General features: G+C 24.8%; 1 protein-coding gene across 1 annotated transcript in view; it reads right to left on the bottom strand.

Moving 5' to 3' along the window:
• Positions 1 to 15,388: 15,388 nt before the first annotated feature.
• Positions 15,389 to 22,892, bottom strand: part of LOC136979223 (cartilage oligomeric matrix protein-like) — a 100,919-nt gene continuing 93,415 nt past the window's right edge. The window contains 13 exon segments of the mRNA XM_067275169.1: positions 15,389 to 17,184; positions 17,388 to 17,527; positions 17,679 to 17,776; positions 17,844 to 18,027; positions 18,094 to 18,181; positions 18,246 to 18,294; positions 18,357 to 18,535; positions 19,215 to 19,310; positions 19,394 to 19,479; positions 19,573 to 19,625; positions 19,799 to 19,917; positions 21,214 to 21,382; positions 21,922 to 22,029. Of these exon segments, the coding sequence (XP_067131270.1) occupies positions 17,003 to 17,184; positions 17,388 to 17,527; positions 17,679 to 17,776; positions 17,844 to 18,027; positions 18,094 to 18,181; positions 18,246 to 18,294; positions 18,357 to 18,535; positions 19,215 to 19,310; positions 19,394 to 19,479; positions 19,573 to 19,625; positions 19,799 to 19,917; positions 21,214 to 21,382; positions 21,922 to 22,029 (1,551 nt within the window). The 3' untranslated portion in view covers positions 15,389 to 17,002.

The following is a 22,892-nucleotide window of genomic DNA, read 5'->3' on the forward strand; positions in this document are numbered from 1 at the left end:
AAATGAAATTTTTAGTTTGATAAATTAATTATTAATATTATTATATACTAAACAATAATTCACTTAAGAAAACAATTGAAATCAAAACTTTTGATATTTCACAGGTAAAACATCAAAAAATGTTATATTTTATCACTAATATTTTTAAAGGGATTTTATTAATTATAATAACAAATTTTAAAATATTTTAAGCAAAATTTTATTATTAAACATGGAGAAAGATTTTTACAAATTTATTTTAAGCACTCAAAGTATCAAAATTTAATTTAATTTACATTATTATAATATACATAGAGAGTACGCTATTTTGTTGCAATTTTAGACATGTTTGGACTTAGCTAATGCAAATTAAGTGCTAGCACGTAAATCAACGACTCCTTCCCTCCATTACAAATTACAGAAGTTTCACATGGAATAATAAATGTTGGTACAAGAATGAACATATCCAGAGCATTATTTATTTAACTGAGCAAATGTCATGCATGCAAATGCTGTTAGGTGAAAAGGAAAACAAAATTTTGGCTGGGTCAGAATTAATTAAAACATTATGAAGATGGATGATAGTCAAGTTAATGCTTTTCCCAATACCGATAAATAAAATGGATTTGAAGGTGATAAGAGCATCGTCTCCCGCTTTCTATGGCTATTACATTGACAGGTGACGATCAATCGGATAATTAATTATCATCTGGAATTACCATTGTCACATCTAAAATATACAACATTCATTTATGTTAATTTTCCTATAAGATAAATCGTTAAAATACATTTTTCACCGTCAAAAATGTAGGTCGACTCTACGAAATTACTTGCAAAATTTCAATTAAAATCATCACCGAAACTTGTCTGTTTATATTTTCATTAAATGTTTACTAGTGAATTTTAATGATGTTTTATATATTAAAGTTTTTAATGTTTTAATGAATTTTTGTCAAATTTAAAAATCAAATTTTTTCCTCCCTAAAATCTCGATTAAAAAATCGAGATTATTAATTTTACTCTAAAATAAAATTAATTTACTCTATAAAAAACGAGATTTTAGGATTAATTTTACTCTAAATTTATTTTTATTACTAAACTTTATTCTAAAAATATCTCGATTCTTTGTAAATAATTTTAGTTTTACGTGTTTTAGAAATATAAAATAATTTCCGTAGATTTAATCCTAAATTTAATCTAAACAATTTTCTGGAGAGTTGTAATTATTTTAAATTTAATTACAAAACTTTTAAATTTCAAATTCCAACACACACTTTTTTGAATGTTATCCAAGAATATTATAAATGTAAAATTTAATTTGCATTTAAAAAGAAAAATACGAAAATATTTATATTATTTACGGGTTAAAGGTCGGTCAGTCAGTCAGATAGTCAGCCATTGTAAAAATAAAATAATTCTAATGGTTTAACAGCTGAATATTTTTCAATAAACATATTTCTGCCAAACTTTAAAAGATAAACACGGGTTTTAAATTTAGGTAATTATTCAAGTGTGCCTGGAACACACAAACGCACACAGTTAACTGACTTATGCGTTGTTTTATATTTAAATTACAATTTGAATTTTTTAGATTATGCATGAAAGATGTTTTAAAAATATAAAGTAGAATATAGTGTACATTTATTTAGTTGTGTCATAATAAAATTAATGTTAATGTATCTAAAACATGTGCTGCTATGCGGATAAAATGACAAATGGAATTTGTGATAGAACTACCCACTTAAAATGTCGCTCAGGGCTTTTATTTTCTATTTTTACTACTACACTAATGATGAACTTTTTCCATTAATTATGTATCAGGTTGTGCAACTGTCTTATAATTCCAAAGAAAAACATATAAAAACTGCTGCTTATTTAAACAATCTTTTTTCCTTTTAATTTTTTTTCCTCCTAAAGTTTTTAGATTTTTTTTTAAATTGGTTTTTATATACATAAATAAATGTAACCCAGAATAATTTTTTCTTTGCTGTAAACCGAATCAAAATTAATCAATTTTGATAATTGACTGGTAAACTTTACATTTAAAAATTAAAATTCTTTTAACTTAATTAATTTATATTTTATTACTGCTTCTTAACATTGCTTAGAATATTTATTATTATTATTTTTTTAAAGTAAATCTTAAAAATCGCAAAATTTTACATACAATTTTTTACTGGAATTATTGAAAAAGTCAAAGTTATTAAAATTAAAAACACAAAACTTATAAAATTGCAGAAAATATTACAGAATTATAAAGTATTTTGCAAGAAAAACGTTGCAAGTTACCTTAATTTTTATCAAAATTTAAATTTTACGCATATGTATGAAGATGATTCGATTTTTAATTCTGCACTTTTATATGAAAACGCCGTCACACGCTTATTTATTTTTTATTACATTAAAAATGTGAAATTTTAAATTGACAATCAGTAAAACTTAATTGTAATCAATTTCATTGATGTTAAATGGCATTCGAGTTAATTTTGATCGATTTCAATAAAAAAAAATTCATTGCTTTGTTGAAATTGATATAAATTAAACTCGATTTGTGATTTTAATTGTAATTTAATAATGTTCAAATTTGATAAATTTTGAAATCATAAATTTTTGATTTTTTTATGGATTTTTGCCAAGTTTTTTCTAAAATTGAAAGAAGTATTAATTTTTTTTTATTCTAAAAAACAGATTTTATTATTTACTTCTAAGCTATTTATTTTCTTTACTTATCTAAGTATAAAATTTTATTCATAAATATCTGAAAAGATTTTAAATATTAAATTTAAAGATAAATCTTAAGATTTAATTAATTTGATAATTAATAAATAAGTTAAGTTTATAAAGCTTAACTTTTAATTCCAAAAGAAATTGAATTAAGCTATATGAAATTACTGAGTCGTAATTTTTAAACAAAGTTATATAGTTATTAAAATATTCAAAAAGTATATTTTAGATTTATGCGATTCAGCAAAAACAAAGTTTTGATAAAATGTTTTATAAAAAAATATAAAAAATAGCTTTTAATCTTATAAAATAAAAGGAAAATGGATCTTCCCATTTACAAACTTTGATCTAATCCTATTATTGTTAATTCTATGATATTGAAAAACTTTTTTAAAAAGAAGAACTCTCTCTTATCTTCCTATATTTTACGTTGCTTTTTTTACATGTAAAAATTTCTTATTAATAAAAAAATTATATAATGTAAAGTTTCTGGAGATTTACAATTCTCCAGAGTAAATTCAACATAAAAAAGTCTATGCTTTCTTATAACCGCAATGATTAAAAATATATTTCTTTCCAAAAAATAAAACGTAAACTTAAAAATTCTCAAAACTTAAAAAATAATTATATATTTAAAAAAACAATTATAAAAAATTTTTAAAATTAAATAAATATTTTTACTAAAATTTACATTTTTTAAGTTATAAAAATGCAATTATAATTAAATTAATCGATTACAATTAAACGTGAAGCAATGTATTATTTAATTGTGTTTTTCTCTGTTAAATTTAAAAAAAATGCAATTAATGAAAATACAAATATCAGTTTAAAAATTGCGTTGTTTTGTATTTAATTTAGGAAAAAATTAATTGAATTTTTAAACGGTATTTATTTAATATAGTAATCGAATTGAAATAATAGGTAAAGGATTTAGAATTAAATAAATTGATTTTAATCAAACAAATTTTACTTAATATTTATCATAATTGCTCTGAAGTATCGATTAATTGTTATTAAGAAAATTTAATTTAATCATATTTATAGGAAACTGTAAAGTGAATTAGATACCTTTATATGTAGAATAGTCTTGCAGGTGTTTGTCAAATCCTTGATTCTAGTCGAATATAAATTATTCATCGAGTCTTTTGCTCATGTAGTCGTTTAGATTTAGGGATGTTCATGCATGAAGTTGACAAAGTTAAAGAATTTTCTCAGCTTCTGACTTTTGACCATTTTCAGTTATTGACTTTTGATGGAAGTGTCGAAGAAGTTTCTTTTAAAAAAATAAAAATCATCAATTTTGTTTTATCATAAATTTTAAATTTTGCTGAGAAATAAGAAAATATACTTTAACATAAATTTAATATAATAATAATAATTTCAAAGAAAAATAAATCTATAAAGATAAATATTATATAATTTAATGTCGCCTAATCAGATTAATAAAATTATTATATTGTTTTTGAAGTTTAGTGTCATTATGTATATAAAGGTGAATTGCAATTGGATACGAAGAAAGAGCAGTGATTTTTTTTTAAATTTAAAATATTGCAATTTGGATTTTTGAATAAAAAATTTTTTGAATGTGTGCGTAAATTCGATAGGTCCCTTCTAGTAGTAATATGAGAAAATTCCATTTGAATATATAGAAGAAGAAATGCATCTAAGTATATAGTAAAATGCAATTTAAAAGTTCTACAATAAAATATGTTTTTCATATTTTTGAAATTGCAACTAAATATAGCTTATAGAAAACAAAGCTAAAATAAAAAAAAACATATTCTGCATTTGAAAACATAAATAATAAAATATTTTGTACAAAATTAAATCAAAATTTTACTAATACTTCACACAAGATTTTTTAACCCTTATAAATGTATTTATTGTTACTCTCTGATCGTTTGCTGCTTTAATAAATTTAAACCCAGACTTATAACTCGAAACCGAAAATTTCTTATGTTCTATAAATTATGAAGAATTATTCTCGACAAGCTATTATGTTTTAAGACGAAACATGCTTCAGTTTTATAAAATTCTATAAAAAAAAAATTTATCTACCTTACCAAATCCACGTCTCGCATCATTCGATATGTCGCTACACAGCAATGAAAATGGCAACTATTTATTGGCATAATACTTCCAGTAAAAAAGCCAACAGAGCCAAAATTTCGTACACACTCATTTAAAAAGTGCCGCATGTAAAATTTATGTAGTTTATATATTTTATTAAGATATATGCTGCGCAACGTTAATTGTTTCCTCATAAATTTCATTGCTTTACTCTTTCTAATTCGTGTAATATAGAAAATAAATCCAATTTAAAAAACTTATTCAACCAAAAGAAAAAAAAATTCTGTTAAGTAGCATCTTTCTATTATCTTTTACGAACTTATAAATTTACATTTCGTAAAGAAAATAAAAGCAAATATTTTATAATAATATAAAACACGAAAGTAAAGAAATAAAGAAAATTTATTTTTCTTAAGAGGCAAAAAAGAAAATATCTAATCCTAGTTTTCGATACTAAAAAATATTTACATAAGCATAAACAAACTTGAAAGAAAATTTTTAGTCCGTGAACTAAGTACAGGAGAAGCCAATCAATCTATTCTATAACGAAAAAAGAAAAGTAAAAAATGGCATTTTTCCAGTGAATTGTCATTTTTTGTACATGTTTATGTTAAAAGCTGTAGGCATATAAAGTTAATGTTTAACTTTTGCTGGATATAGAGAGAGTCTCTCTTTAAGTCGAAAACATTTAAAGATTTCTTTTTAGAGAAAAGAATGAAAGATTCTAAGATAAAAGATAATGCTCTATATCCATCTTTATGTTGATGTGTGCATTTATATTGTAATGGCGGAAAGGGGCTGTGACAGCTGAATGATTATGAGTTGCCTCGATACGGAGATAACGTGACATTTTGATAATGCATGAGAACCGATATTGAAAGATCTCAATATACTAAAAAACATGAAATATAACTATAAATATTCCTATTTTTATTGATTTTTTTTTACAAAGTTAAAATTCTTCCAGCTAATCCGTTAATTTATGTTTTGTACTTAAATCTTGGTTGCTTGTTGTTCTCTATTATATGTATTTTCTTAGCACAATGTTGCCGTTGAGAACATATCACACAGGAAACACTTTCAGAGGAAAAAGGTTGGATTATTGGTGTGAACGGATGTGCATTTTGGGCTTAACGCTCCTCTTCAGTCCTATTATTACATATTTATCAGCAAATTGATTACAGATTTACAAATTTACAGAATGCATTGAAAAAATAGGATACGTGTACAATGGTTTCTACGATAAAACTTAATTACTAGAGATAGTGACAGTTAAACCAACAGACTCGTAAGAAGATATACAAGAGTATATCTTCTTACGAGTTGAAAAAAGGAGGGAAAAATGGAGCTAAAAATTCTTTTGGCTCCACACTTATACACATTAGGACAGTATAACATGTGCTAATATAAAATAGGGGTAAACTTAAATCTAAAATTAAGTACATATTAAGAGGCAGAATTTTTATAAAATTAATAACGGAATACCTGTAGGGTGTGAAATAATTCTGATGTACAGAGAACATAGAGAAGATATGAGAAATTAAGAAGTGAGTATTCCCTGTATCATACACTGAAAGTTTGGTGTGACTTGCATAATGGGGTATGATAGAAGGAGGGCGGTAGAACATCTTAATGGGCTTTGCTACTTAGTTAAGGATTACTGCCAGATGTCATTGATGACTGCACCTGTATTTAGGTTCATTCTGTGTTTCTTTAGTTTTAATAATTTCAATATCTTCATGAAATTTTCTTTTAATATTTTTTTCTTTTGTAAGAATTTTGATGCTGTCGAGTGAGATCTCGCAGCCAGTTGGTTGCCCTTTCTATTTTAGCACATGTTATACTGTCTTAATGTGTAAGTGTGGAGCCAAAAGGACTTTTTAGCTCTATTTTCCCCCTCCTTTTTTCAACTACGTGTATATCTTCTTACGAGTCATGTTAGTTTAACTGTCACTATCTCAGGTAATTAAGTTTTATTGTATAAACCGTTGTATGCGTATCCTAATTTTTTCAATGCATTCTGCAAATTTGTAAACCTATAATCAATTTACTGATAAATATGTAATAATAGGACTGAAGAGGGGTGTTAAGCCCAAAATGCATATCCATTCACACCAATAAACCAATCTTTTTTCTCTGAAAGTGTTTCCTGCGTAAGGTGTCCTCAACGGCAACATTGTGCTAAGAAAATACATATGTTTTGTACTGTTTAAATATTTGTAATTTTTTAAATTTTAATTTACAACTTACTCATCAATTAAATAAATAATCGAGAAAATAAATGTGAATAGATGTAAATTAATAGTTGAAATTTGTTGTAAATATTTATTTTGCATATAAAATTTAATTAATTTTAAATTAAATAAACCGTAAACTTTGTAATGAAAAAGTATAAAAATATTCTTTATTATTTAAGGATTGAAAAAGAATAAAAGTACTTTTTGACTTTTTTTAAAACTTATTTTGTATTTAATTTAAAAAACATGTTAATATCTTTGAAAAATAAATATTACTTTTTATATTTTAAAGAAAAAAATTACAATTTTTTATGACAACACCTTTGTCGTTGTAAAAAGTTTAAATTGTCATTAGAAAAATTGACAAATTATAAAAATAATTACTCGTACATGGAAAATCTCAACAAGATTATTTTATTAAATAATAAAAGTAAGTGCGTTAATGAATTAATTATAAAATATGAATAAAAAAATTCATAAAAATCAAAAAATTGTATTTTCAGATAATGAGTTGCAGAAAATAATTGCACAAAAGATTAAAAAATGTATTTTTAATAAGGAAAACATTTTAAATTAAAATACTAACAGAGATTCTTGAAATATCTTAACATTTATTAATGTTATATTTAACAATAAAATTTAAATATAAAAAAAAGAATAAAAAATAATTTTTTTAAACTAGGAAACAATTTCATTTTTACACTGTTGTAAAAAATAAAATAAAGAGAATTATTTGCTAGTTTCATAAATATATTTTTAAATAAATAAACTTAATTATTTTTTAAATAAATTTGTGTTAAGTTTATTTTATTAATTTGTTTTTAAAATCTAGTTTAAAAAGAAAATAAAAGGTATCTTATTCAGTGTAATAGAAAAAATATAAAATACAACCGAATCGTTTTTATTTCTTTAAAAAAATTCAAATTATTTCTGTTCAAAATTAATTATAAATTAAATTTAAAAATTAAAAAGGTCTTCGTTATAAAATTTTATAACAATGATTTTAAAACGAATGAAGTATTGAATTTTTAAAATTTTTTTTAATATTTTACAGTGCATTATAATAATTTCTTTAATATAAAATAAAATTCTGTTATAATAACAAGTAAAACTTAATATAGGATGTGAAAGTTTTCACGTTTTCTATTTAAAAATCAATAAAACATTTTTCTTTATATAATTTAATTTTAATAAAGCTTTTAAAGCGATTTAATAATACAATGGAAACTAAACATAAAAATATATCTTCAACATTATAAAGGGGAAAAAACACTGTATAAGTAAATTTCTAATAAAAATTTATTTAATAAAACATCTATCTATGGATAAAAAATTATATTTATGTTTATAACTTATTTTTAAATTTAAGATATGTGTAAGATTCAATGTTTATTAAGGGAATGTTTTTTATTATTATATTTAATTTAAAAATTATTTTAAAAATTTTGCATTTTTTAAATAAATTATTTTCTGATTTTTTTTCTCGACGTTGTTTTCATTTTTTATTTTATATATATATTTTTTATATATTTCTAGACATGTTTCTTTCAGGTTGCTCCTAAGGGTCCACAACAATAAATCATAATCCTATTGTAGCTTACAACTTAGTAAAAAAAAGTATATCACAATACATAGTTTCTTTTCGAATTTTTTTGTAAATCTTGAATATATTTTGTTTTTTCTTCAATTTATTTATTTATTTTTTCAAATTGAAAAACAGGTTCTTAAGTAGAAGTAAACAATTGTCAATTACAAATTTGTAACAATGTATCTTCTTTTGTACGCATTGTTACAAAACCCAACAAAGAAATGGACATTTAATGTTAATTTTTGTGCTTTTCTTTTTGTTATTGAATTTTTTAGATTTTTTCATAAATTTTTACGAATTTGTTTCTTCACAAATCCTAAAATTTAAAATATAGACAAGCAAAAATTCTTGTGACATGGTTACAATGCCGGGCTACAATTTTTACTCATATTTTTATTTTATTTAATTTAAAATATATGCTCTCGATCTGAAATTCGTAGTGTCATACTCCTTCCTACACGTCATACTTTTCCGGATAACAACAGGGTGGTGCCGGTCATCTATGTAACGCCGTTCTGGTAAAACTTTTGAATTGAAATCACGTGACTTCCGATTTGAACCGGAAGTTGATATATAGTTACTCGAGTTTCCTGCCTCTAAGCTTTCCATATCTGCTCTCGGCTTTAATCTATCTAACTCCATTCTTGAGATTAAAGAAGGACAGTCAGGCAAACAACGAACGACCGTGTATTATTTTTGTATATTGATAAGAGGTGAAAAATATAGAAAATATGGCGTATGACGAAACACGGTGGCAATATTTTAAAGATAAATTTTAAGGTCAGAAATAAGCTTTTTTCAATAAATAAAATTGAATTTTTAAAAAAACTTTATTTGTGTTTTATTTAAAGTATTGTTATGAATTATAACAGTTTCTGAAGTTATAAGTTTCGAATGTATTAGGTATTCATATATTTTTCTTTATGAAATATTATGTTTATGTAGAATATAAACTTTCTTATGAAAATTATACAAACAACAAATGTTTAAATTGATAAACTCTTCACGTGAAAGTTTAATTATGTTTAAATATGTTTATCAATTATCATCATTAAGCTCTCACGCAAAGCGTTTAAATTACATACACATAATTATGTTATTTAAATTTGAACTTCTCAACTCTAAAACGTACAAATTTAAATTGAAATTTTTTAGTTTAAAATTGAAATAAATTAAAGAAAACAATTCCTTTTTTAACCTTTATATTTGTTTAACTTTTCAATAAAAGAAATATATAAAATATTTAATATTATTTTATTTATTGTTAACAATCTTTCAAAAGCTTTTTAGATTTTACACTTTAATATTTAATTCATTTTTCACTTTTTATAAATTGTAACTCAAAATATTCTGGATGCTGAATTTTTAGAAAATTGAAATAATAATTTATTATATAGTTTTTACTTCAAAAATCGATTTTTAATATTAAATATTACATAGATTAAGATGTATGTATATTGTAGAAATTCTGAAATTATGATTAGGATGGCCAAAGATTCGGGAATTTTTTTCAGCCTCGAAGGTTTCAAGCTCCAGATTCAAAATTGTATTATATAATTTAAAAGTTATTCAAATTTTAAAGTAATTTTTAAAGTATTCGGTTACACTCGATCTCTAGAACTATTTACCAAATTCAATTTATACACATGGTTTATTTTCGTATAGCTAACCAAATATTGGTTGTTTGAACCATATTTTACGTCATCGCATCCGGTTTTGTGTTGTTTTTTTTTCGAAAAACGTTTTGTTTATCCGTTAACAAACGGCACTGCAACAATCTATTAATTTCTTTAACCATGATGCTAAACGACTAGACGAACCGTTTCTGTTAAAGATAAGAAAAGTAGAAGACGAGAGGACACGAAAACGATATAACAGAAGTCGTTTCGGTTAAATTAAAACTGATCGAGCTCTTACGAATTGCCGAAAATTTTATGACTGTAAATAGACCTAACCGAGTAAAACTCTTTAAATCTGCAATATCTAATATTAAATATAACAATCGAAATCATACCAGATTTTTTTTATTTTTATTTCGCGCGTATTTGTTATCCTTGTTTAATATTATATAATCATTCATGATATTTATCATTATTTTGTATACCTCTTCACAGTTATAGTTAGTTACTTCTAGCATATTTTTAAACCGATTTCCAATTTCGGACTTATAATTGGCCAATTTGTACTTTATCTTGAAGTTGTTGTTATATGTATAATCCGAATACTCAAAAGGAAATAAATGGAATTTTGCTATTGTAGGAAAATGATCTGAAATATCGAAATTCTTAGTCTGAAATTCTACACAACAATCTAAGAATAATTCAGAGCAAATTGTGAGATCTATGGTCGAAGCACCCATATTAGTCAAGCAAGTATGTTCAGCTGGAATATACTGTTGAATTCTGCCATTAAGAAGGAACACTCTGTGTTCTGTTAATAACTCGATAAGGTTTTCCCAATCTGTTGGTTTGTTTATCTTTCGAAAGACGTTTATTAGATATATAGAAATTGGCTCCTTTATATTTTGAATCTATTAACTCACCAATCCTTGCATTAAAATCTCCCATTACCAAAGTGAAGGGAGAAGTATGACTCCAACTTTCTAATGTTTTAAAAATATTTTTTAAAGTACTTAGATCATCGGGCGGAATATAAGCAATTAATAATGTTATTAAATTATTCGTTTTATTTACCAAAGTAGGCTTCTGTAATGAAATAAGAAGTAGCATATTATTGTTGAATTTTTTTATGTCAATTATTTTACCAAGGTTCTTTTTTATAAGGATACATATACCTCCGCTTGGACGGCCTGGACCTGTAGGTTTTTGTGGTTGGATCGATTCCACTATAAAGTTATTGAAAAATTTTGTTTTATAATACAAATTCGAAGTAATCCAAGTTTCAGTAATTGCTAAAATATCCGGTTCGTATTTAACGCAAAAGTTATTTATTAGTGACGTTTTATTTTTTATTCCTTGGCTATTCCAGTTAGCAATGGAAACCATTTGATTATTCTTTATGACTTTGTTATGTTGCGTATATTTTTGCTTAACGTGATATCAACTGTCTGTATTTATTTGATTACTATAAGGACGAAAATTATTTACATAAACCAATTTGCTCAATTTTAGGCTATATGTTATTTTTTCTTGGTTTATCGTTAATATATCATTACGGAGTTTAACTTGGTCTTTTTGTTTTCGCAATTCATGAAGTATTGGGAGTAAATTTTTCCTTCTTATCCTTGAGTTTTTAGTCAAATCTGGGGATATTTGCATGTCTTCCCATTCTTCTAATGCGTTATTTTTGTTGTTTCTTTTGAATAAAGGTATAGAAAAATTTATCACGAAGTTGCTTATTGCTGAATGTTATTCTTACTGTTGTATTAGGTTTCTTTGTTATTAAGTTTGTTTCTGTTATCTCAGTTTGGGCTATATCGTAAATATTGAGTACATTAGTCATAAAGTTATATACCTCTAACGTAGATATGGATTTCGAGATTGGATATTTGTATACAATTATTTTTTTATAATTATAATCATTAATTAAAGTGTCTATTTTAAATTGTGTTAGTTCATTTTCACTTTTTTGCTTTTCTAGTTGTTGTTTTAAATTTTTAATTTCTTCCTCCATATATATCTGTCTTTCCTTAGTCTCACGTATACCTTGACGTATTCGTTCTACGTCTTCTTTTATATAGGCCATTTGTTCTAACAATTTATCATTTGAAGCATTTATTAAATCTGATATTTTAGTCCATAGAAGTGCAGCTGTGGTGTCAAGTTGACTTGCCGAATTAGTAAGAAGACTTGAATTAATATTAGGTGACTCACCTGTTGAGCCCAATGAATTCTGCTGACCAGGTTCCATATTTTGATTCGAGAATTCTTTTGTTCCTTCTTGTGAATCACTTTTCGGTTGTGTTCCGTAATCCGTAATGAGTTTGGAGCTTGAAGTGCTTGGTTGAACTTTGTTTGTTCTCTGTCCTCGTTCTGGTCAGTGGAGGTCTTCCATGCCTGACTGGAGATCTTTGCATATTATTATTATTTTTTGTATTATTTCTTTTTCCTTTACCTTCACTTAGTGTTAGTTTAAACTTATTTAATAATAAGTTAATCAAATAAACAGTAATTCACCACTTCGCTGCACAAATGAAAGGTTCACAGAAAAGTCACTCGCAGCGTCGACGTTCAAACACGCCCCCCATAATTGAAAATTATTAATAAATATCATTAAATATTACTGGAAGAATATTTAACTGATTATTTTTTAGTGATATTGTATGTGACTAATGAAAAAAGTGTACCACTATTTTAGAACAGAACACACATAAACAGAAACACGTCAATTACGTTGTATTCTTACTGTTATCCTTTTAGTTCCTATTTATCATGGAAACACTGTTTCAAATAAGTATTATTAATTGCTATTGTAATATGTAAAATGTTTTTTGACGAATTGATTTAAGTATTTTTCAACTTGATAAAATAGTATTTACACAGTCGATACAATTACCGTCTTTTTAACATTTTCTTAACGTTTCATTTAAATCAATACAAAAAAAACCTTTGATTATAATTCAATTCCCAAGAAAGTGAAGATGCATTACCTCGATAAATTTACTTTTGAATATATACGATTGACATTATAGAATCTTCCGAACACTACATTACCATTCTACGTTGGTTTTTTTTTGGTGTGTCTTCAATTTCCTTTCGGTTCACTAGTGGTCGAGTGGATAAAACCACTTAACACTGATAGTTGGTTTCGGGTTCGCGCCTGACCGAGGGATTGGTCATGTGAAATTTCCCGGGTTTCCTTCATTCGTCTAACACCTAAATAGACGTTTCCAAGTCTTTCCGGAAAGTCTTCCCCATTAGCTCTGTTGTTACATTGCTTTATCCCATGAAACTAAACCAATTAGATTTTTTAAAGTAAAATAATAACAATATAACTCTGTTAAACAAATTTTAAAATTGTTTTATTTTTTTTAAATTTTAGTTTTGGGTAACTAAAATTATTTTTTGGTGACGTAGACGTTTATTTACTTTTCCAAGAAATTAAGTAATATTTATTGTAAGGTCATCCGTTTTATTTGGCATTATTACAAACCTTTATAAAACACAAATAAATGAATAAATAAAATAAACTTTAAATTATTTTTTATATATTTTTCAAGTCGATAATTTCTCTCTCTAACTGTACACGTTTGTAATTAATGGGTTGAGCGAAAAATTATTAAAATACATTACGTATAAATACTGCACTATTATATACGTTACGTCACGATATTGTTGTATACAATAAAATTGAAAAGTATTTCATTCAGCTCTCAGCAATGGCAAGATTTTTTTTGTTTACTTCATTTCATATCGGAGTTTCTACCTTTTCACGGATCAGAATAGGAAAAAGGTAGAAACTCCGATATGAAATGTTTAAAATTTTGCCTTATTATAAATTTTAAAAATAATAAAATTAATTAAAAATATATAAAAAAAAACAATTATAGTAAAACCAGCTAGTGTGATCACCTGTGTAAGGTGACCACTTTAAGCTGGTTCCTTTAGTGGTCACATTAGCAGTGTATTTATTAAAATTTCAGCAACAATTCAAAGATTTTTAAATATTAAATTACAATTTTTAAGTTTTTGATTTTTTTTTTAAATTGCTTTTTTATTAGGCCTAATTAATAATTTTTTACATAGAAATAAAATTTTAATTTTTTAAGGTTTATTCGCGAAGTAAAGAATAATTGATAGTTTTCTGTCTGTATTTTTTTTCTTTTTTTAAATTTAATAATTTAAATATTCTAAATGATTATGCTTTAGGCTAGATTTGTAATCAAGTTAATTTATAAAATCTCTTTAAATAAATTCTACAAATAAATCTAAATTTTAACAGATTTATCTAATCGATTTGTTAGTAGAATGTGATCAATAATTTCCAAAAAATTATTCTTTGACAAATTAATAATTTATTAAGCATTTTAAATAGAAAATTTGATTTAAAAAAAGCTTTGATTTGCTTTCAATTTTTAATTTTCTTGTCATTCATTTATTCATGTTATTTATTTATCAAATTGATTTTTTATATACAAAATCGCTATTTTTTTTAAAAGAAATGATAGAAAAAATTGCTATAGCTCTTGCTTTTTTTATTCAAAAAAAGCAATTTAACAAATCAGTTAAGGGTTGAAGATAATATTTATGACAATCTATTTAAAAATGTCAATAGAAAATGGTATGAATAGGAAGATTCTAATCAAATTTTCTTGAATTTTTGACAGTTCTATTCAACAATTTTAATAAGATTCGTCTATATATATATACACTTAATTTGGCATTTCAATTTTTATAAAAAAAAAGATTTCATTAAAAAATAAAATTATAATCATTGCTTTTTAAATCCACCAACGAATGTAAACGACGTTTAAAGACAATTATAGTATTTTTTTAAATAATATTTTTTGTAGTATTCTGCAATTATGTTCTTTAAAAATTAACCGTTTTTAAGTAAAAATGCAATTTTTAAAAGCGTTAGTTGCATTATATTCAATTATATTCAACTATAAATATAAGTAATAAATATAAATAACGTTTTATAATAATTAAAATACTAAAAAGTTGCAATTTTTGCTACTTTTACTATAAAAAATTTAAAATTTAAATATTATTTAAAGATAATTAATTACAATGTAACTAATAATTAAATCACGTTAAACGCGTTTTAAACTCGCATAATTTTAAAAATTAATTTAATTTAGTTTAAAATATTAAAGAATGGAAAAAAGTAAGATAATACAAATGATTTTATTTAAGAAAAATGTGGCATTTTGTATACAAACGATGATTGAAAAACATTACACAAGTAAATTATTACTCTACAGGCCATTTTTAAGCTTTCAATCTTTCCATTAAACATTAAACACATAAACAATTAATTTTAAAAATTATTTTCTTAAAAATTAATAAATCAAACTTTAAATATTAAAAAATAATAATAAATAAAAACAAGAATAAAATTAAATTTTTCAAAATTCCTGATAAGTTTATAAAATTAATTTACTTAATTTTCAGGAATTTTTTCCCTATAATTTTGAATATAAATAAAGTAAAACATTTTAAAAAACTTATTTAATTTTTTACAATATTTATATAATATTACTATTAAATATATATACTGTATATATTTAAAAAATAATATTACAAAAATTATATAATCAATTCTTAGCTTTAAAAATTTATGTTTTGGCATCTTCGTTTATGTTTTTAATTTGTTTTTTCCTCTGGAAATAACTTTAATTCGAATCTACATATATCGTAACAACAATTATATATATATATATTATATAAAACAGCCATTTTATATTAAAACGAATAAAGAATAATAATTAATTATTTAAATTAAAAATACCACGTGACTGTTTATTTTTAAAGTTTGCATTTTTTTTTAAACTCACAATTCCTGTAATTTTATGAAACAGATTAGATTTTTTAAGTATTTATTGTTGAAATTGACAATTTTTGCGATTTTTATTTATTCATTTTTTCACTTTTATTGTTAAATACAATTATTACGCAAACTAGTTAAATGTTAAACAAATTAAGTTTTTATTCCTTTAAAGTGTTTTTTTTTTACATATACAAACATCAATTTACATGATATGTGAGAATATTTGGCCAATATTAATTTGTATATTTATTAATTTAGATTTATTTTCTGAAGAAGTTTAATTAAGAATGAATTTTTTTTGCGTCAGAGATATCTAAACAACCATCTTGAAGCCAATCATTAGAAAAATATAAAGCCATAAAAAGGCCTTGTTCCTTAAAATTTCCATTTATCATACCACTTCAAACTCTTAAAAGCTATTCGTCTCAGTATACTCAACAGGGTTATACAGTTATAACCAGGACAACTCCTCTCTAGTTAGCTTAACTACTAAAAAAAACATTGTAATCATCACGCTAGTCCCTTTTAAGGGGGTAACCTTGATTTGGTTTTTCCACATTCTTCCATAAGTGTAAGTATGTATATATAGATATATATATTTTAAATAGCACTCTGTTAATTAATTAAAGTAAGTCAAATCTACAAACAAACGAACACATTTAAAAAATCATGAAAATTATCATTTAATAACAATTAAAATTTTAGTAAAAGCATTTTTTCGCGAGTATATATTAATTAAAAACGCGAAAAACATAGTTCGTACCAAAAAATGCATTTATTTTTTCTCTACATTTCCTTAATGGAATTACCCTTATAACTCCAACAACAGATGTGTGTGTGTGTGGTGTTTTTGTTTTATTATTACCGACAGGTATTAAATTTTAAAATGTTTATATAACTTTTTAATTTTTATATATATATATATATATATATATATATTTTTTTTTCTTTTTTAATAATTCCTCCGGCCGGACCTCGAAGATTTTCTTCTTAATTCCGCAGGAACGATGTTTGGATATTCCGGTACCCTCCTGTGGCCAACATTTGGTATATCAGAAGGTCTTGTGTTATCGATAGCTACTTCTGCTTTCAGATAGTCGGGTAGTTCTTCGTATACACGACTCGGTACAGCCTCTAGAGATTAAAGATATCAGAAAATATTATTGATTTCACGTTTAAATTTTGTTGAATTTTTTCCTGAAATTCCTAAAGATGAAATTAGTACATAAATCCCTTTAGAGGTTTAGCCCGTAATCGGAAGAATTCATAACTTTTTCTCCAAATGAATTAGAACAAGATTAGAAATAGGGAAATAAAGAATTTTCTTTGTTTCTTACCATTGCAACGATATACAAGATCTGACCAAATGATTGTCTCTTGGGAGAAGCAGAAAACTCCTAAACGTCCTCCTTTAAGAGTATCATCATAAATATTACCGCTATCAGCAACCATATTCTCTCCTTCGAATATCCTTAACCTGTAGAAAGAATATTAATTAAATATATTTAAAAATTTTGAATTTCTCTTTCTAAAACATTGTATGGAAGTTTGAAAATTTTCTGATTACAAGAAACTGAACTAATTTAAATTTATTAGCATTGATTTTAATTAAAATTTTATATGTTGACCTAATTAATCCAATTTTAGGACGATGGAGTAATAGCCAACGGTATGCAGCTTTCTCTTTCCATCCGACATTTCTGGGATCTTTCCACAATAACTTAACCTAGAATTAAAAATTTAGCTGATGTTAATTAGTAAAAACTTCAAAACATTAATTAAATTCCTTTTACTTGTTCTTCAGTATCGCCAGTGTGCCATAATGAATTTCTAAGCATTTCACCAGGACCAGTTTCGGATTTGACAAGTTTTAACTGTATACCAGGTTCTGCCACAGCTCTAAAAGGTGTGGCTTGCCAATAAGTTTGAGCTTTCTTCTTCCACATCACGACATAAAAGTTAGAATTGTCTTGGTAGCTAAAGAAGGATATAAATAATTAATATCTATTTATAAAAAATAATATGTTAAATAATAATTCTTACCTAAATATGAAACCCACGTAATCATCATCGACCTCTGTATCGACGAAAAAAGTACCCTCAAAATCTACTCCTCCAAAAGCGTGGAGACCTGAAATATTTTAAAATTTAATAATTGTGTAAAACATTTTGGACATATTTAGTAACAGACTTACCAACGGCCAGGCCAGGATCGCTATTCATTGTTTGAACAATCTCCGCTCCCTAAAGTAATTACATTTTTAAGGCTGGACAGATAAAGAGAAATTTATGAAAGTTACACTTACTTTATTGTATATAATCCAATGAGGATCGATCTGAGATTCTCCTTCTGGATCGAGCACTACTGTTTGATATTCTCGAAAATCGGTGGCATATATCCTCCTGTTATCTGGACACACGTCGTCTTCATCTGGAACACCGTCTTTATCGAAATCACCCCTGCAAGCATCTCCCACCCCCGTGTCTACAATAAAATAAAAGATCAAATAAAAGTGTTACATATAATAAGAGAATTTATATTTCGGTTGTGAACGTTTTTCTTTTTTTTATAATTATAAATGTGATAAATGACAACGCTCAAAGGTACGAAACGAAAATTGAAAATGTAAATTTAATAAACAGAGTTTTGTGTCAATTCTTAAACAAATTTATGCATGAAATAAATTAATTTAACAAAAAGAAAGTATTAAAGTATATTAAAGAAGGTGTAAATTTTGAAAATTTACATAATTGTTTTCTACAAATATATATAAGGATATAAGCAATGGTTAGTTTCAATTGAAGAAAATTCGCATTTAAATGAAGAATCTAAATGTCTAAATTTTATTTTAAATTATTAATTCTACATTTTATGAAATTATATTTTTTTAAAATAGTATTTTTTTAAAAAATAATTATATATAATTTATAAGGTAGTAAAATTTAAAAATGTAAAGTTTTATCAGTTACGTTATTAATTTTTTAAAAAATAAAATATTTATTTGCAGTTTTTAAAAATGTCAAATTTCAATTTATAAAACGAAATTGATTAATTTTAACTTTTTTAAAATGAAATTTGACATTTAAAAAAAATGCAGATTTAAAAAAGTTGTCAATTTTAATAATTGAAATTTTGAAATGTAAATTACAAAAATATAACTCACTGTTTGTATCTTTTTGGTCGGGATTTGGTACAAGTGGACAATTATCAATGCTGTCGGTTATATTGTCATTATCTTTGTCAAAATCGCAATCATCACCTAAAGTAACGATAAAGAAAATATATATATTAAATAACAAAACGAACTTAATTATAATTCTACGAAGCTCAACTACAGCTTGCCTATTCTGTCATTATCTGTATCCAATTGATCACTGTTAGCCACATCTGGACAATTATCGATATGATCTGGCCATCCATCATGATCTCTAATAAAACAGAGTTTTTTTTAAAGTAAATTTTACTCGACTTTTTAAACTGAAATATGATAATTAAAGAGCAATATAATGCACCTGGCTCACCTATCTCTAGGGCTATCACAAACATCTCCTATTCGATCTTTATCGAGATCTTCCTAAAGTTTTAAGAAATTACTCCAATAAATACTAATTAAATGGATAATTACTTCATTTTTAATGACTAAAATACTTAAGATAAAACTAGGAAAATCAAGATTTAAAAAATGTAGAATGAAAGGTAATTAAATAAAATTACTTAATTACAAATCTCTAATTATTTTAAGATTACCTGATCGGGATTTGGTACTGATGGGCAATTATCACAAACATCTCCAAGTCCATCTCCGTCTCTATCAACTTGATCTCCATTTGGTATGGCACGACAATTATCCAATAAATTATGAATTCCTTAACATAATAGAGAAAATTGTGTAATTTAAATTTAATAAATTTAAACACAATTATAGAAGTTTAAATGTGTAAATGCGAAAATTTTAATTTAAATTTCACGTAGCGAGTTTCACAGTGAATTAAATTATATAAAACTTCTGAAGCAAAATTTAATATTGAAAATTTGTTGATTCAATTTTAAAATTTTCTACTTAAAAAGTCGTTATAAAATAGCCAATTTTTGAATGTTTTTTAAAAATTAAATTTATTTGTAAAGTAAACAAATTGAAAATTAAAAAAGTTAAATAAATTTATTTATAAAAAAAATCCAATTTTAAATCTAAAGAAAATCAGCAACGCGTTGCTTAACTTTCTCGGCAACATTTAGTAGCACCATCTGTTATCATATTTTATTTAAAAAACGTTTTATATTTTTAACTATTATAAAATGGCAAAAAGCTTAATGTTCAGGTTGGAGATGGGTTTTATAAAAATTGTAAATGCTAATAACGAGTAAAATAGTCATTATATCTGATCCTACTGGAGATACACACGACCCTTTATCTCCCCACTTTTTCTGATCTTTAATCACCAAAATTTAACAGCACCAATCGCCTTAATACACAAATCTTCCTAAAAAATTTCAGAAATTTTCGAAAAAAAACACAGGAATTATTAAGCTTCAAAGAGTGAACAAAATCATGCCCCCCACATACAGAAAAAACCTCGATTTTTTTTTTTTTTGCATTTCGCGACGTTACAAGGTATCCTGAACCCAAAAATGTAAAAATCTGGGGGGAGCATATTTTGACCGATCGCCATACTTTCCAGGCTGTTATATATAACAGAGGAAAATAAAAATGAGAAATAAAACACCAGTTTTTAATTTTTTTAAAAAAAAGTAATATTGCTGTTTTTTTAAATTTCTGATCATGACAAGAAATTGATTTTTAAAATGTATAACTTGAAAATTTGATACAACAATCAATTGTCAGAAAAGAAAATTTTCTAATTGATTACTTTTATTGAAAATCAATTTGACGCAGAAACGTAATTAATAAATGACAAATCATAAATTAAAAAATAAATTTTAAAAAAATGTAGTCAAAATGAAATAGATTAATGATCAAACGAAGAATTTCTAAGGAAAAAAAAAATCAAGAATCTTTACCAATGAAATTTTAAAATAATGTGTAATGATAAAATATGTTACTTTCTCAGCGTAATTTAGCAAATTTAAACGATGATTTAACGACATATGTTATAATGACAGTGTATTGATGATCATCAGAGAAAATCCAATTAAAAACTCACCATCATTATCAATATCTTGGTCACATGCATCACCGATGCCATCACCATCAGAATCCAATTGATCTGCATTGGGGACAGTTGGACAGTTGTCACAAGCATCACCCAATCTATCTGGAGAATCTTCGTCCGTGTCTTCTTGATTGGGATTAGGAACGAGAGGACAGTTATCCTGACAACAGAAATCATTTATTAGATAAATAACAAAATTAAAAAGAAACGAGTAAATTTACCCCGTTCTACATTCAAACTTAGGGTTTCTTCGACGTCATTCATTTTTATTGATCTCTTTAAACAGATTTAAATTACACTGTTTGTGTTTTATAATTTTAATCAAAATTATATTTAAATTCCTTTTGAACTACAATTTTTTAACGTAGAAAACATAGTTTTACACTTAAAAAATGTAATTGGAAATGCTTTTAGACGATTGTTAGATTTAAAAAATATTTTTATATATATAACACTCCACAAATAAAAACTCAAGTATTAAAAAAATACAGTTGAAACACAAACAATTTTTTCAGAGTTATTAGCTGAAAGAAAAAGAATTATTTATTTTATTTTTTTTTTGTTAGAAAAATTCCTAAGAGATCCGGTCGAAAAATTAAATTATCAAAAGGAAAATACTACGAAAGTCAATTTTTAAATTATTGCTTTAAATTAAATGTAAAAAAATGTAAATAATTTCTTTTAAATAAACAATCTTACAGGATTGTTAGGAATATTATCTCCATCAGCATCTTCATCACACGCATCACCTAAACCATCACCATCGGCATCATCTTGACCACTATTTGGTGTATCTGGACAATTATCCTAAAATTAAATAAGATTATCATTGTCAAGGCTAGAAAATATTACTTTTATTTTATAAACATATAGATCCAATGGCTATTTATTTTTCTAGTGTTTTTCCAGCTTGTTTACTAGTTTTCACTTGCTTTTCTCCTGTAACTGTGATCCTTCATACAAGATTAAGAAACTTGTCGACTTTAGGACATCCAAGATGGATCACAGATCATCAATAACAAAATTTTCTTGTGGAAATGTGATTAGAAAAGAATAAAATAACAGGAAAAGTAACCAAATATGGTAAAATTTGCTAAAATAATTAGCATAATAGCTACGTAATAAAATTCAGATGTAAAATTTAATTCAATTTTATGAAATGTTTTTGAAATTTGCGAATTTAAAATGAATTAAAAATATCGAATTAATTATTTATAAATGTTAAACTATATTAAAGTTAATTAGAAATGATCAATAGCGTAATTTAATAAGTATAAATTTGAATAAAATTAAATAAGTAAATTTCTTTAATACAATTTCTTCTATAGCAATATATAAAATTCGATTAATTATTTATTTAATGGTAATTTATGAAGTGGAAATAATTAATTTATGAAACTTAGCTTCACATCAAAGAGTTTTTCTCTCCTTCCCTATTTAAATAAGTTAAGTTTAACAAGTTTGCAAACTTGATAGTTTAGAAAAGAATGTTGAAAAAGAATGGGTTCTATAAAGAACGCGAGTGAAATGTGAAAGGAACTCATATTTTCTGAAGAATTCAGATTTATCAGAAAATGTAGATGAACTTTATAATCGATAAATTCGATGTCTTTCAAGACAGAGAAGAGAAATATCCACTTCCTAAACACATTCTGCTAGTAGCGGATCGA

This window comes from Centruroides vittatus, unplaced genomic scaffold (assembly GCF_030686945.1).
Source record: "Centruroides vittatus isolate TY-2023 unplaced genomic scaffold, ASM3068694v2 contig_596, whole genome shotgun sequence".
In the NCBI taxonomy this organism is placed as follows: Eukaryota; Metazoa; Arthropoda; class Arachnida; order Scorpiones; family Buthidae; genus Centruroides; species Centruroides vittatus.